The sequence below is a fragment of the Protopterus annectens genome, chromosome 4.part0 (assembly GCF_019279795.1).
Source record: "Protopterus annectens isolate FY-2018-M chromosome 4.part0, PAN1.0, whole genome shotgun sequence".
Lineage (NCBI taxonomy): Eukaryota > Metazoa > Chordata > Ceratodontiformes > Protopteridae > Protopterus > Protopterus annectens.
Window position 1 is genome coordinate 950,656,953 of NC_056733.1, and position 15,996 is coordinate 950,672,948.

At 44.7% G+C, this 15,996-nt stretch overlaps 1 protein-coding gene across 1 annotated transcript in view; it reads right to left on the bottom strand.

Moving 5' to 3' along the window:
* The window catches only part of LOC122799695 (ankyrin repeat and KH domain-containing protein 1-like), a gene marked incomplete in the record, with an annotated part of 3,928,199 nt that overhangs the window by 748,792 nt on the left and 3,163,411 nt on the right, over positions 1-15,996 (bottom strand). Inside the window, 1 exon segment of the mRNA XM_044068930.1 lies at positions 4,692-4,845. Coding sequence (XP_043924865.1) covers positions 4,692-4,845 — 154 coding nt within the window.

Below are 15,996 nucleotides of genomic sequence, written 5' to 3' on the forward strand. Positions count from 1 at the left end.
ACCATACCAGAAGAATGTAGAGTCCCTGAAATCACAGACACTCGGGTTAAAACAGCCCTCTCCAAAGCCAAAAACACAGCATCAATGGGACCGGATGGTGTCCAAGGCTGCGTCCTACATGAGCTCAAAGACGAACTAACCTCTCACCTAAACACATTGTTCAAATTCAGCCTCTCCACAGGCTACATACCCATAGAGTGGTGCACAGCAATGGTTATTCCGCTCCACAAAGGTGAAGCCACAACAGACCCCAGGAACTATCACCATATAAGCCTGTCTAGCTTGGTCTGCACGGCTATGGAGCGCATCATCATGGAACTCTAAGAGACATTGGGAACCTCCAAACACTGGACCCTACCCAGTTTGGCTTTGTTAAGGGCAGATCATGCTTCCTAAACCTGGTGGACTTTTATGAGACAGTTACCAAGGCTACAGACAAGGAAAAGGTGGTACACACAGCCTACCTAGACCTTGCTAAGGCCTTCGACACCATTCCCCATATTCTGGTATTATAGACAAGCTCACCAGCTTGAACATAAACCCCTACATCACAAGATGGGTTGCTAACTGGCTCACGGACAGAACCCACATGGTGAGAGTTGCGGGAGTTAGGTCCAACTCTACAACGGTTACAAGTGGCGTCCCCAGGGCTCAGTCCTAGGACCCCCTCCTGCTCTGCATATACTTCTCAGACGTACAGGAAAGCACAGGAGGATTATGGCTGACCAAGTTCACAGACAACTGCAAACTAGGGGCTATAAATGACTATCCGGCTGACACAGACATCCTCCAAAAGGGTCTCACTGAGACGGATACCTGGTGTCAAAATCATGGCCTCAAGCTAAATGCCAAAACATGCATAGTCATCCCCTTTGGAAAAAACAAAGTACCCACAAACTACCACATAGGTGGTAGATGCCTAAATACGGAAGACGTAATAAGGGATCTGGGGACCCAAGTAGATAGTAATCTCACCTTTGATAATCACATTGCCAAAGTGGTTAGAAAATCCTTCTACGTGGCCCACCTAATTACAAAAGGGTTCGCACCCAGATCAAAAGAGGTCATTGTGCCACTCTACTCATCACTCATCAGACCCATCTTAGAGTACAACGCCCCATTTGGGATGTACCTTACAAGACACCTGCAACAGCTGGAAAAATCACAGAAGTACCTCACCAAGAGGATCAATGGCCTCAAACAGATGCCCTATGCAGCTCGACTGAAGAAACTCCAGTACCGCCTACTCAGAGGTGATCTCTGCCTGGCATACAAGGCCATATCCAACCCAGAATTGATGGACATGCTCCTCCTAAAGAAAACCTTATCACCTCAAGCCACATGCTCCAAGGATCTAAACCTCACCACAACAATAAATAGGACGTACTGGAGAGATAGATTCCTGTCCCAGAGACTTCCCATGCTTTGGAACAAGATCCCAATCTACATTAGGCAGAGCACCTCGCCAACACTCTTCAAAAGAAACCCTGACGAGTGGATGGGAAACAAAGTTTACCTCGGGGATCACTTCAGTGGCTCTGCTGGACAGACGCACAGGGAACTAATCTAAGGGGGCGGTGAAAGCCAACACATTCTGGCTAGGCTTATAAATGCCTTCGGGCAGATAGCCTAGTACCCACCTATGAAACTATCAACTTCCCTCACTATGAAGACAGGAAAAGGTCTAATGAGATGAACCCATGACGGCTCGAGTGAGCAAAACTATGGGAACACCGATGACTTGCTACTCACACCTCAGAGATGAGCCTGTTTAGCTACATCCATGGGGTTGGTATATATCCAGCAAGGAATGAATCTCAAAAAAACGAGTAATTACTTGCACATCTAATACATCACTGGTCGGACAGATGAGGAATGAGCTTGTATTATTTTCTTGTAAGACATCAACCCCAAGGAGGAAGAGGTGGGCACGAACCCCAAGGAGGAAGAGGTGAGCACGTCCATACATACCCCAAGGAGGAAGAGGTGGGCACGAAAATACATACCCCAAGGAGGAAGAGGTGGGCACGTCCATACATTCCGGGAACAGCTGTAGTTATGAGCATCAAATGAACGGTCACTGTCTACAAAGGCTTCAAGGTCTTTTACTACTTTATCAACTTTCAGCTGAACCACCACCCATACTGTATGAAGCTGATGAGTGGTTTTGTGCCCAAATGTCACAAAGTTGCATTTTTTCCACTGAAGGCAAGATAATTTCTGCTGTACTGTTTGTGTGGAATGTTAAACTGCAAAGGGAGGTGGTGTCAGTGGAGTTAAGGCTAGTGCACCCATTTACTAAACCAATGTCTCCTGAGAAAAATCAGAGAGGAGTAGCCTATGAAATGAAGGGAAACCAAGAACACAGAAAACAAGAGTAAAGCTTGCATTTTTTTTCCCACACTTGGGGAAAACGGGAGAACACTGCAGAAATTCTCTCCTGGCAAAGAACCACTTTGTGTAAAGCAATAAAAGGATAGGCCTTCAAAATAACATGCCATAGCATTACAGCATTCAGTAATAAAATGCAGTACAAATCAAATTCTAAATGGCAATGCCTGAAACACTGCAGTCTGTTCCAACTGCAAACATACACACCTATACTTGATGCAAACTGAAAGTTTTATCAATATACTGTAACTGCTACAGAACAAAATTTTCAAAAACTCTTACTGGTCAGCTATTTTATAACTAACACTACACTAATAAGGATGTTTAATAACCTAAAGTTAAAACAAAGCTAAGCTAATTAAGGACATAATAGTCTTACTTATTGATCATTAATTCTCTATGCCTTAGTTTTCAGGTTGACTTCCAATCAAGATGGTTTCAGCTTTGAGCATCCTTCCACTTAATCATAATACTGAAACACAAACTGCAACACACATCTAAAACTATAAAGTACACATTTTCCTCATGTCATATACACGTTAAAAGACGACTCCTTGAAATTTCCAGATTTTTTTCCCTGTACACAGTTATAATCACTATGACATACATTCCTTGCTTGTATTACAACCTGTAGAAGACATAATTTCTAGCAAAAAAAAATGTAGTCAGCAGATTTTAACATTAGTTTACCAGGAAAGTCAGACTTGGAATGAAGCCAATTTGCAGCGAAGGCCTAGGGAGAAACATTCCAGATGCATGTCATTGTAATGTGGAATGAAACTGGAGCACCCAGAGGAAACCCACACAGATGCAGGAAGGACATGCAGACTGTGCACAGAAGGCACCCCAGCCGAGAATCAAACCGGAGAACCTCTTGCTGTAAAGCGACAACGCAACCACTGCACCATTCGCTAGATATTGCCACTCTGGTGGTATACAGGCATAAAGCCTGGACTAGGGCCAAGCAACCTTGGGTTCGATTAACAGCTAGGGTGACTGATGGGAGTGTCAGGGAAAGACGCACACTGATATGCTCTCTAAGACAGGGGAGTTGCTCTCAGACATAAATGAGTGCAGTGGGTGGGGAATGGAAAGTGGGAAGATATTTAAAAAAAATAAATAAATATGGACGAAAGCATAGACTAGTTGAGCCCCCAGGACACTTTCATGAGCCACGACAGTCCACAGCAAAAACAGAATAAACGAGGGGGTTGGAGAGTAACTTGTAGACCTGGCGTGGACAGTGGGTAATAGAAGCTGGGCCAGTAACGAGGTCTGAGTGAATAAAAAAAAATGTAGTCAGTGGATGTACACATTTATTCCATTAACGTCTTCATCTATTTTACTAACATACCTGTAAATATGCAGTTACCAATATTATATACACCTCTTGAAAGTAAATACTTTTTAAAAACACTTACTCCCGTCTTGTCTACAAAAATGCAGGCAGTCATGACTTACAAGACAAACAAATTCATCTGTGCCTATCAAAATATACCAAATACTGGCTACTGCATTTTTACTACAATACCTACCTCTCGATAAAGTCAGATTACAGGCATTTATATTTGTTCATACATGCTCTAATATTAGACAGGGAATCCTCATCCCCTTCTATTCAGGCACTACTACTATGTGACGGCAGGACAAGGGAGGAAGCAAAACTCCCCACTGTGGAAATTACTGCTTTTATTTTTATATAAATCTATTTTGGGGTGTTATTTCAGTCATCTGGCATTGACACACAGGGAAATTGGGTGATAAAGTGTTGAATTTATATGGTTTGTGAAATAATCTCAAAATGGAACGAGAAATCATAAAATAAATGCACACACACAAATACATAAATAACTTTAAACTCTGAACTTAGTTCTACATGAGTAAAAACAGTATGGCAGCAAAACACAACTGTAACAGTAGCAATTAAATCCCTTCACTTACACATTTAATTATGAAGCTTAAGGAGTGGAAAAGCCTTTCTCAAAAAAGAAAACCTCCAGAAAATTATTTACAAATATGTGAATACACAAATGTGTATTTACAAGAAATAAGTGACTGGACACAAACACATCACACTAACAGCTGAAGCTAATTTTTACTGGTCTGTAAAATAAACTTTTCCATTGCATTCCCCAGCGCTTTGTTTGGATTTCAGTAGTGTTATACTAACATGCAACTAACGCTTCCCTGGCAGACTGCTACGAAGTAGTTTTGTTACAACACTGCTTTCAAACAAATTGCTAAAAACAGCAGACTAAACAGGACTGCAAAGCCAACTTTTCCAATAAAAAAGTAAGCACCTTCAAGTGTACTCTCCTCGTTAGCAGAATCGGACGGATCTTTACTATCGTTCTCGTCCGGCTTTTTCTTTTGCTCCTCTTTCTTCTTCTTTCTTTTTTCCTTCCTTTTCTCCCTCTTGGCTGCCAGGGCCAGTTTTCGACTTTCTTCTCTTGACTGAAAATAAAATAAACATAAGGAACTGACTTTTGAAGTACACCAGACATTGTTGCTATGCAATCATTCAGATATAGACATTATAAAGTTATAAGAGTTGCATTACAAAGTACAGCTGTGTACACTCACCATAAATGTAGATGTCCGAGTGTATTCACTGCTGTAGTATACATAAAGTACAGCTGTGTACACTCACCATAAATGTAGATGTCCGAGTGTATTCACTGTTGTAGTATACATAAAGTACAGCTGTGTACACTCACCATAAATGTAGATGTCCGAGTGTATTCACTGTTGTAGTATACATAAAGTACAGCTGTGTACACTCACCATAAATGTAGATATCAGAGTGTATTCACTGTTGCAGTCATCACACTTGGGTTATCCTGCCAGGGGTAGCCCTCATTCAGCCCGAATACCAGCGGCTTAGTATTTCTGCGTTGGTTGCTGTCACTCCTGGACTGACGTCAGGTCACCAGTGAAATAAAAACAGGCAGCTGACGCCATTACATCAGTGTTTCTTGCCCCAAATGTCAGGAGCCCCCAAACAGGGAACTAGGATATGATGAAATAACACCACCAGTAGAAAGTAAATACCAAATAGCCATGCAAAGAGTGAGAGAGAGAGAGAGACAGACAAGGGGGATGGAGGGTGTGAAACCAAGACTGCAACAGTGAATACACTCCAACATCTACATTTATGGTAAGTGTACACAACTGTACTTTATGTATACTACAACAGTGAATACACTCGAACATCTACATTTATGCCAAGTGTACACAACTGTACTTTATGTATACTACAACAGTGAATACACTCGAACATCTACATTTATGGCAGTGTACACAACTGTACTATGTTCATCATGTTTCATTGTTGCAGTCCTCACACTTGGGTTGATTCCCAAAGCTGAAGAATGGGTGGAGGCAGTCAAGAGTTGGGGCTGGCTAGTAAGTCCTGCAGGACCGCAGATGCAAAGCTTGCCCTGGATTTGGAAAAAATAGGCAGGTGGTAATGCTTGGTGAAAGTATGACCAGAACTCCATATTGCAGCTTCCAGATACCCCTGGCAGAGACCCCTCTGAGAAAGGCTGCAGAGGTAGAAGTTACCCTAGTGGAATGTGTTCTGACCCCCTGTGGGGGTGGTTTCCCGTGGTGTTAACAGAAACTGATACAGTGTGCTATCCATTCGGAAATGGTTTGTTTTGATATGGCTTTGCCTTCTGCCCCTGATGCAAAGCGGACTAGTAACTGGTCAGATTTCCTAAAACGCTTAATCCTATCCAGGGAGAATCTGAGCTATCTGTGCACATCTAGAGAGTGCAGGATCCTTTCCCCCTTATTTTGAAGTTAAGGGAAAAAGGTGGGCAAATGAACAGATTGGTTGAGAGCCACACTGGACACCACCTTAGGCATGAAAGTAGGGTTAGCCCTGAGGGAGACCCTGTCAGCATGAAAAATGATGAAGGGTTCCACAGCCATGAGTGCATGTAGCTCAGACACTCTTCTAGCTGAAGTGATGGCCAGAAGCAAGGCTGTTTTTTTCCAAGAGAGGAATTTTAACTCTTCTGAAGCTGCAGGCACAAAGGGAGGTAGCGTGAGATTTCCAACACAAAGTTAAGGTCCTAAGCAGGGGTAGGGGCTCTTCTGGGTGGCCTTAAGTTGTTAGCCCCTCTAAAGAACTGCTTGATGAATGGGTATGAAGAGAGAGATGGCTTTGTGCTGTAACGAGCTAAGATGGCAGAGGCATGGATTTTAACAGGAGAGAAGGATAGGCCTCTGTGAAGTAGGTCTGCTAGGTAATCCAGGATGAGAGGTAAGGAGGGCTGTGCTGGTTCAGCTTCTTTAATCTGGATCCAGGAACAATACCTTTTCCACCTGTCAGCGTAGGATTTTGTAGTGCTGGGTCATCTGGCTTCACATACAACGTCCAGAACCTGCTTGTTTAGGCTGGCCACTGGCGGAGAGGTCAAGGAATAAGCCAGGCTGCCAGGTTTAGGGTCTGTAATTGTGGATGCAAGAACTCGCCCTCCTGCTGAGTCATGAGAGTTGGAATCTGAGGGAGGTGCCATGCAGGCAAAGGTGACAGACTGCGCAGTAGTGGGTACCAGTGTTGGCATGGCCAGTCTGGGGCAATCAGGATTGCCCTTGGTCTTTCTTCCCTTATTTTGAGTAATACCCTTGTAAGAAGAGGTAGTGGGAGAAATGTATAGCTCGAGTGGTTTACCCATTGGAAGGATATGGCATCCACTCTCCAGGCCTTGCTGTGAGGATCCCTGGTGCAGAATTTGGTGAGCTGCTGGTTGTGGGAGGCAAAAAGGTCCACCTTCAGGTTACCCCATTTCTGGGTTATGAGGCTGAAGGACTGTTGTGGTTTAATTGCCACTCTTGTGGGTATAGATTTCTGCTCAGGTTGTCTGCCAGAGGGTTTTGGTTGCCTGGCAGGAATCGTGCTAGCAGGTGAATATGCATGGATGAGGCCATGTTCCATAAGGGTCATTGCTAGCCTGCAGAGTGGATAAGAGTGGGTCCCCCCCGCTTGTTGATGTACCACATCACCGTGGTGTTGTCTGTTTTGATTAGTAGAGGCCTCGGAGAGAGCAGGGGTCTGAAAGCGGTCAGTGTGCTTAACAGCTAGCATCTCTTTTTGGCTGATGTGCAGATGAATTTGATTTGGGGTCCAGTGGCCCTGAAAGCACCTGCCATCCAGGTGTGCACACCAGGCAGAGTCTGATGCATCTGTGGTTAAGGTCTGGGTGGCGTGGGGTTGTGAAAAGGGAAGTCCCTTGTTGTGGTTGTATGCTGCTGCCCACCAAAGAAAATCTTTCCTTAGACATGATATCATAAGTATAATAGTTTCCAGGTCCTGAGAATGCGGACACGAAAGGCTCTAAATACTACTGAAGTTTCCTCATATGCAACCTAGCATATGGAATTAGTAGAATGCAGGGCACCATAACCTAGGAAGTTGTAGGATCCTTCCTTGGGATAACTGGGTCTGGTGGCTGGTTTGAAAGAAAAAGTAGGTGTGGTAGGCTGTTTGCTGGAGTAAGGAATGCCATCTGGGATGCTGTGTCAGGCCCCCAAGAATACAACCCCCTGGACTCTACTTTCTAGCTTCTTTTCTTTTATTTCATTTTGTTTCATTTTCAGTAGGCAGTTCCCAGGTCAGGGTCAGCGGGCCAGGTTTTTTCCTGAATGTGCCAGAATCAGGCAGTGTCCAAGTGGAGGTGGGTAAATTAAATATCTCTTTAAGCAAAAAAAGGTGGGGGTAAATCTAGCAATTTTGTGAAACATGGGGGAGTACATAAGCCAAGAAAAAGACATGAACTGATAATATATAAATCCTGCCCTGAAAAATAATATGCTAAAAAGTCTCTCCTGGGATTGGGCAGATAGGCTCTTTTTAGGTCTAGGGTGGATAGGGAGGGCTCTTTTTTGCTGGAAGTGTAGAAAGAAGCATTCGCTGGGAGGGCATTTTGAATTTTGGTACCACCAGGAAGGTCCTATAGAAGATCTAGGTCGGGGAAAGATTGGGACTTGGCTAGATTTTGGAAGGTCAGGGAAGTGCTGGCTCGGTGGCAGAAACAACCTGAACTAACTCGAGGATAACAGATGAACACCCCTCATGGCCTCTGCCTGGACAACAGGGAATTTGTGGTTTTGCACAACTGGGGGGAACAAATTTGGGTTGGGGGGGTTGGGCAGTGTGTCTAAATAAAATGGTGGTTGGGCTTGGGTTTCCACATGTTGAGGACCGTCATTTCCTGGTGGATTTTTGTTTTTTGGTGTGAGACAAGTTTTTTTAAGGTGGGTGGGAGGTTAAGTTAAGGTATTTACAAATTACAAACACAAGATGGTATTTGAGGGGAGTGGGATAATTGTACTAATATATGAACCTAATAATTTATAAGAGATAAAGGGTGGATTGGAATAGTCATTGTGAATTATTTCCATAGGGTGTGTGGTAACTCCCTGTTTAGAAGTGGAGGTACTCCATTGCCTAATCTACTGCATTTGTCTGGGGGTCTGCTTCCCCAAGGTCTAGTCTGAGGCGGCCTTGAGGGGGCTGGAAAGGACCAATGTTTTGAGGGGCAATGCCTACTGAAGCTAGGAGGCTGGACTTGCAAAACATCTTTAACTGCCAGCATAGACTTAGCTTTTTCTTCCATCTTTTTTAAAACTTCCTATGTTTTGGTTCCAAACAGATTGCCTTTATTCAGTGGTGCATCCAATAGTTTTGATTTAACATGGTCTGGCAAGGTCTGTTCCTTAAGCCAAGCATGCCTTCAAATTACAGAACCTGTGAGTGCTGCCCTGCAGGATACTTCTAGGGCATCAAACCCACATTGCAGGGTATGCTTAGAAACCTGGCTTGCAGAATGCATAAGCTCCTGTAATTCTTTATTTTCTGCACAGTCTGGGAAGGTAGATAATTTTTGTTTAATAAGTTCCATGGTATGTTGCTGGTATTTCAGCATGTGGAACTGACAATTTAATGCTCTAATGGCAAGTGTTGCAGAGGTGTACACGTTTTTACCCCATCGGTCTAAAGCTTGGGAATCCCTGTCCGAAGGGGTGGGATTCTTAGCCGTGGTTGCTTTTATTCCTTTAGATCCCTGGGAGATGACCTCTGGGTCAGTAGAAGAATTTTTTAAAATACATTTGTGTGAGTCAGGGACTCTAATACTGGTCAGGTTTCCTAGGAGCAGGAGGGTAGAGTATCAGGAGTTAGACTGGATTCCATAAAGACATCATCCACAACATCCAGCACAGGAGGAATAGCCAAGGGTCTGTGCTGTGGTAAATCTAAAAATTCCCTGAGTCTCTTTTTGGACTGAGGACAATATCCTGGCATTCCCAATGGAAATGCTCCCTCAAGGTATGTAAGGTTTCAGCAAAAGAAAAATCCTCTGGAGGAGAGGCAGAAGGAATGGATTCTTCTGCATCTGAATCCTCAAAAGCAGATAAGGGCACGTCTCCATAATCAGAAACCTCAGAGTCGGACTCTTGGTCGGATAAAGCTGCTGGGGACAAGTTTCTCTTTCTTTTAGCAGGGGTAGGCGGACTTCCCCTAATCAGCATGATAAGCTCTTCCGCCATTTTAAGCATTTGAGATTGACGTATGGAAGCAGGAGCTTGAGTAGTTTTTTTAGGCGTAGTTCGTACCCTGGGCCTTAGAAACTCGGTAGTTTTATAAAGAACTGAAGACATTAAAGAAGTCAGTTTGTGTCGAATATCGGTAGTGTGAAGAAAGTACAGTTGTGTACACTTACCATAAATGTAGATGTTATTGACTGCATTCACTGTTGCAGTCATCACATTTGGGTTATCTGCTTGCAGTAGCCCTCAGTCGGCCTGACTGGGTCCTGTGTCGGTTGCTCTCTCATCTTCCATGACGTCAGGTAGTAAGGGGTATAAAAGCATGCAGCAGATGCCATTACATCAGTTTTTCTTGCCCCAGATGTCAGGTGCCCCCATAACAGGAAGCAATTATATACAAAGTTACACCCCCAACAAAAAAGCAAATACATCAAAAAGCTTTAACCATAGTAAACAAGAACAGAGGTATAGTCAATAGAAGTCAGGGGGCTGGAAGGAGGGTAACCAGGACTGCAAAAGTGAATACACTCGAACATCTACATTTATGGTAAGTGTACACAATTGTACTATGTTCTTAGTGTTTCACTGTTGCAGTCATCACATTTGGGTAGATTCCCAAAGCTAAGGATGGGAGGAGGTAATTAGATAGCATTAAGATCAGCTATAAGGCCCTGCAAAGACTGCAGTGGCAAATCCAGCTCTGGATTAAAAAAATTGGCAAGTGGTAATGCTTGGTGAAGGTATGTACAGAAATCCAGATAGCAGCTTCCAGGATGTCCCTGGTAGGGACACCACTGAGATAGGCAGTAGAAGTAGATGCAGCCCTGGTTGAATGTGGTCCCCTGTGGGTAGGTTTTCCATTATGTTTATAGCAGAAATGAATGCAATGGCCTATCCATTTAGAAATGGTTTGCTTTGAAATGGCCTTCCCCTCTGCCCCTGCAGCAAATGCAACCAGCAGCTGTTCAGATTTCCTGAGAGCACTGTCCAAGTAAAATCTAAATTGTCTGTGCACGTCCATGGAGTGCAAAATTAGTTCCCCTTTGTTGTGTGCATTAGAAAATAAGGTTGGCAAATGAATGGACTGATTAAGGGCCACATTGGATACCACTTTGGGCATGAAGGAGGGATTGGTCCAGGAACACCCTGTCAGCATGACAGATGATGAAAGGCTCCACTGCCATGAAGGCCTGTAATTCAGACACCCTTCTTGCTGAAGTGATGGCTAGAAGGAAGGCTGTTTTCCAAGAAAGGAATTTCAATTCTGCATTTGCAGCTGGCTCAAAGGGGGTAGAGTGAGCTTTTCCAATACAAAGTTAGGGTCCCCCAGGCAGGAGAAGGGGCTCTCCTGGGTGGTCATAAGTTTTTGGCCCCTCTGAGGAATTGCTTCAGCAGTGAATGAGAGAAGAGGGGTGGTTCTGTATTGTAATGAGCTGAAATGGCTGAGGCATGAATTTTGATGGAGGAAAAGGAAAGGCCCCTGTGAAGCACCTCAGTTAAGTATTGAAGAATCTAAGGTAAATTGGGCACTGCTGTGCCCATCCCCTGAGTTTGGCTCCAGGAACAGAATATTTTCCATTTTTCATCGTAGGATTTTCTAGTACTAGGCCTCCTTGCCTCCAAAATGACATCCATCACTTGCTTACTGAGGGATGGTAACGGAGAGTTCAGGTAATTAGCCATGCTGCAAGGTTCAGGGTTTGAAGTTGTGGGTGCAGAATCTGGCCCCCCAGCTGGGAGAGCAGGGCAGGGGTCTGAGACAGGTGCCATGGTGCCAGCAGTGACACACTGCGCAAAAGGGGGTATCAGAGTTGGTGTGGCCAGTAATGTACAATCAGTACTGTCCTTGGTTTGTCCTGTTTGATCTTTAGTAGTACCTTAGAGAGGAGAGGAAGAGGGGGAAAGGCATAAATTGATGGGCTTTTCCAGGAGAAGGACAGGGTATCCACTTTCCAAGCTTGTTTGTGGGGAGTCCTTGTGCAGAATTTGTCCAAGTGGTAGTTCTGGGGGGAGGCAAACAGATCTATCTCTGGGTTCCCGCATTTGTTTCTCAACATGTTGAATATCTTTGGTTCCAGTTTCCACTCGTGTGGGTCCATGAGATTTCTGCTTAGGTCATCTGCCAGTGTATTTAGCTTTCCTGGCAGGAATTGAGCCTGTAGGTGCACTTGGTATCTCAAGGCTGTGTTCCACAGAGCCATGGATCATCTGCAGAGAGGATATGAGTGGGTTCTCCCCTGCTTGTTTATGTACCACATAACAATGGTGTTTGTCAGTCGTTACCAATAATTGTCCTGGAAGCATGTGGTCCTTCAGGGCTGTCAGAGCACTCTGTACAGCTAACATTTCTTTTTGATTGATATGCAAGTGCATTTGATTTGGATTCCATTTGCCTTGAATGCACTGCCCTGCCAAATGAGCCCCCATACATAATCTGATGAATCTGTTGTTAGGGTTTGGGCGGCAGGGGTAGAGTGAATAGCAGTCCCTTGTTTTGGTGGCAGGCCTCTGCCCACCAAAGGAACTCTACTTGTAGACAAGGTATGATAGGAATCATTGATTCTAGATCCCGAGAATGTTAACACCAAAGGCTTTTTAGATACCATTGTAATTTCCTCATATGCAGTTTTGTATATGGAATTAGTAGAATGCAAGAGGCCATGAACCTCAGGGCTTGCAAGATTTTCCTTGCAGACAGCTGGCTCTTTGTGGCCAGTAGTTTGAAGTAGGCTGTCAAACCTGTTTCTCTGGCGTGAGATAAGCCATCTGGGAAGTTGTGTTCAAGCTTGTTCCCAGGAATACAATTTGTTCGTAGGGTACCAGATGTGATTTATTTTCGTTTATGGTGTACCCCAAAGATGTTAGCAATTTCTTTACAAATGTCAGATGATTTAATAGTATGTCCTGGCTTTCTGCCTGAATTAGACAATCGTCCAGGTATGGGTATATATATGAATATTTATTTGCCTACAAAATGCAATGACTGGAGCTAGGCACTTTGTGAATACCCTGGGCGCAGTAGATAAGCCAAAGGGCAGCGCAGAGAAAAAGAAATTATATACTCACCGTAACGTTCCATCTGAGTAGGTAAACATTTGTCAGCAACCTGTGGGTTTCGGATCTGATACGGATCCAAGCCGGCAGATACCAAGCAAAGGATCCGAGCTCCAAGTTCCTCCTACTACCCATATTACACTGCAACCTCCTTCCAATCCTCAGATGGAGTTTGCCACTCCACACGTGATACCAACAAACTAACCTGAGACCCCTGAACCAAGGACAAAACCTCCAGCTCATGAACTCTGAACATCGAGCTCAGCAAAAATAAATGCCAAGGTAAGGGGAAAGGACGGTTGCTGAGAAATGAAGTTTCCCTACTCAAATGGAACGTTATGGTGAGTACATAACTTTATCTGAAGTAGTTAACTTCATTTGATCAGCAACCTGTGGGACAGAGTCCCCAACTACCCGAAATCTTGGGAGGCCCTTAAGGAAGGATATTCCGGAGCACTGCAGAGCCAAAGGAAGCCCTTCCTCTAGATACCAAATCCAGTTTATAATGAGTAAAAGAGGTGTGAGAGGATGCCCAGGTAGCCGCTGAGCAAATGTCATCCAGGGAAACTCTAGACCAGAATGCTGCAGACATTGCTATAGAACGTGTAAAATGACCATGAACTCCTACTGGTTCTGGTAAGCCAAGCTCTCTGTGTGCTTGTAGGATACAAAGGGAAATCCACCTAACAAGAGTCACCTTTGAAACTGGCTTCCATAAAAAAGGCTTAGCAAAGGAAACAAAAAGTTGATCAGATTTACGAAAGATCACCGTCCTGTGCAAATAAAAATGTAACTGCCTGTGAACATCCAGCAAATGAAGTCTGCATTCCCCTTTGTTCTGAAAATTAGGGAAAAAGACAGGCAAATTAATAGATTGATTAATGTTTGTCTCAGAAGCAACTTTAGGAAGAAAAGATTATTAGTCCTGAGAGACACCCTGTCCTTATGAAACACAAGATATGGGGGTTTCATACAAAGAGCCTGAAGCTCCGACACTCTCCTGGCTGAAGTTATAGCTACCAGAAAAGCTGTCTTCCATGACAAGAATTTTAAGTCAACTGATGCCGAGGGCTCGAAAGGAGGTGCAACTAAGGCCTGAAGAACCACAGTCCGATCCCACGGTGGAGATGGATTTTTAATAGGAGGTCTCAGAAGAAAAGTGCCTTTCAAAAAGGTCTTACAAATTCTGGCAGAAGCGAGAGAGCCTAATTGCCCCTACATAGAAATGAGAAATAGCCACCAGCTGGACCTCCAACTGTGGAAGAGCTGGCTCCTTGCTGGAAGATACAAGACAAAAAGTCTAATACCACTGGGATCAGAGCAGTAAAAGGATCTAGATTTCTCTGTGAAGCCCAAATGGAGAAGCGTCTCCATTTGCTACAGTAAAAATTTCCTGGTAGAGGATTTATGTGTCGCAACCAAGATAGATTTAACAGGAGAAGAGATACCGGGAGTCCTAGCAACTAGTGGAACTGGAGCAGCCAAGCTGTGAGCTTTAGGCTGTCCAGATTTGGAGGAACCATTCCAGAGGGATGATGAATCAGATCCAGAATGGGATCCAAGGTGGAGCTATGAGATGAGACCGTAGGCAGGGGAACCAAACTTGACGAGGTCAGAATGGGGCTATGAGGATCAATCTGCTCCCCAACTGGCGAGCTTTCTGTAAGAATTTTATCATGAGCGGGAGCGGGGGATACGCATAAAGACCACCGGGTGGCCAAGCATGGACAAGAGAGTCTCTGGGGGCTTCCTGGGTCGGAGGGATTAGGGCGAAAAACTCACTGCAGTTATTGGATGGCGATGCGAAGAGATCGCAAGGCTGACCCCACTTGAGGAAGATCTGTTCTGCTACACATGGGTTCAGAGACCAATCGTAGGGAGAAAGGATAGTTCTGTTCAATTTGTCCGCCAAGATGTTGGACCGACCTGGAATATGCGTTGCTATCAGAAAGCGGTTGGTGGAGATCGCCCATTCCCAGACACTCATGGCTTCTCAACAAACGGGATAAGATTTGGTTCCCCTCTGTTTGTTGATATACCAGACCACCGACATATTGTCTGACTAGATCGCAATAGTTCCCAGAGGAAGATAAGCATGAAGGGCCTGCAACGCTAAAAGGACCACTCTCATCTCTAGAACATTTACATGCAGAACTGTCTCGCTTTGAGTCCACATGCCTTGAATAGTCCTGCCTGAACAGTGGCCCCCCACCCTAGACAGGAGGAGTCTGTGGTTTGGGGTTGGGGCGTAATAAAAGGACGTCTCTCCTGCAAATTCCGGGATTGGTGCCACCACGTGAGAGAATTTCTGCACACACTGCTCAGAGGGATCGGAAAATCTAGAGGTTGATGAATCGACCACTGAACTTGCAACGTCCACTGTAGAATTCTCATATGCAGACAAGCACAAGGGATCAGGTTGATAGCTGCTGCCATGGACCCTAAGGCTCTCAGGACTAATTCTGCAGGGGGTGCAGGGGACTGCAGAATTACTAACACATGAAGTGCCAGGCTGTGTAGTCTGTCTGGGGTTAAGAATGCCCTGGCCTGATGAGAATCTTTTCTCGCCCCTATGAAGTCAAACACTAACAGGTTGAAGGAAAGACTTCCTGAGATTTATGGTAATCCCTAGCCGAGGTGATATCCGGAGAAAGAAATCTCTGGCTAGTAAGAGTAGATGCCTGGTGGGGGCGGTGAGGAGCCAGTCGTCCAGGTACAGGAAGACATGAATCCCTGAAGTCTCAGGTGGGCCGCTACAACTGCCATGACCTTGGTGAACACCCTGGGGGCTGTGGTGAGACTGAAAGATAGGACCCTGATTTGACAATGACTGGCCCCTAGCTGAAAGCGGAGGAACCTCCTGGATCGCCTGTCCATCAGAATATGGTAGTACGCATCCTTGAGGTCTATCGAGCACAACCAGTCTTCCTCCTGTAGGAAGGGCAGGATGAATTGAAGCGTGACCATCCGGAACATTACCTTGGCAACGAACAG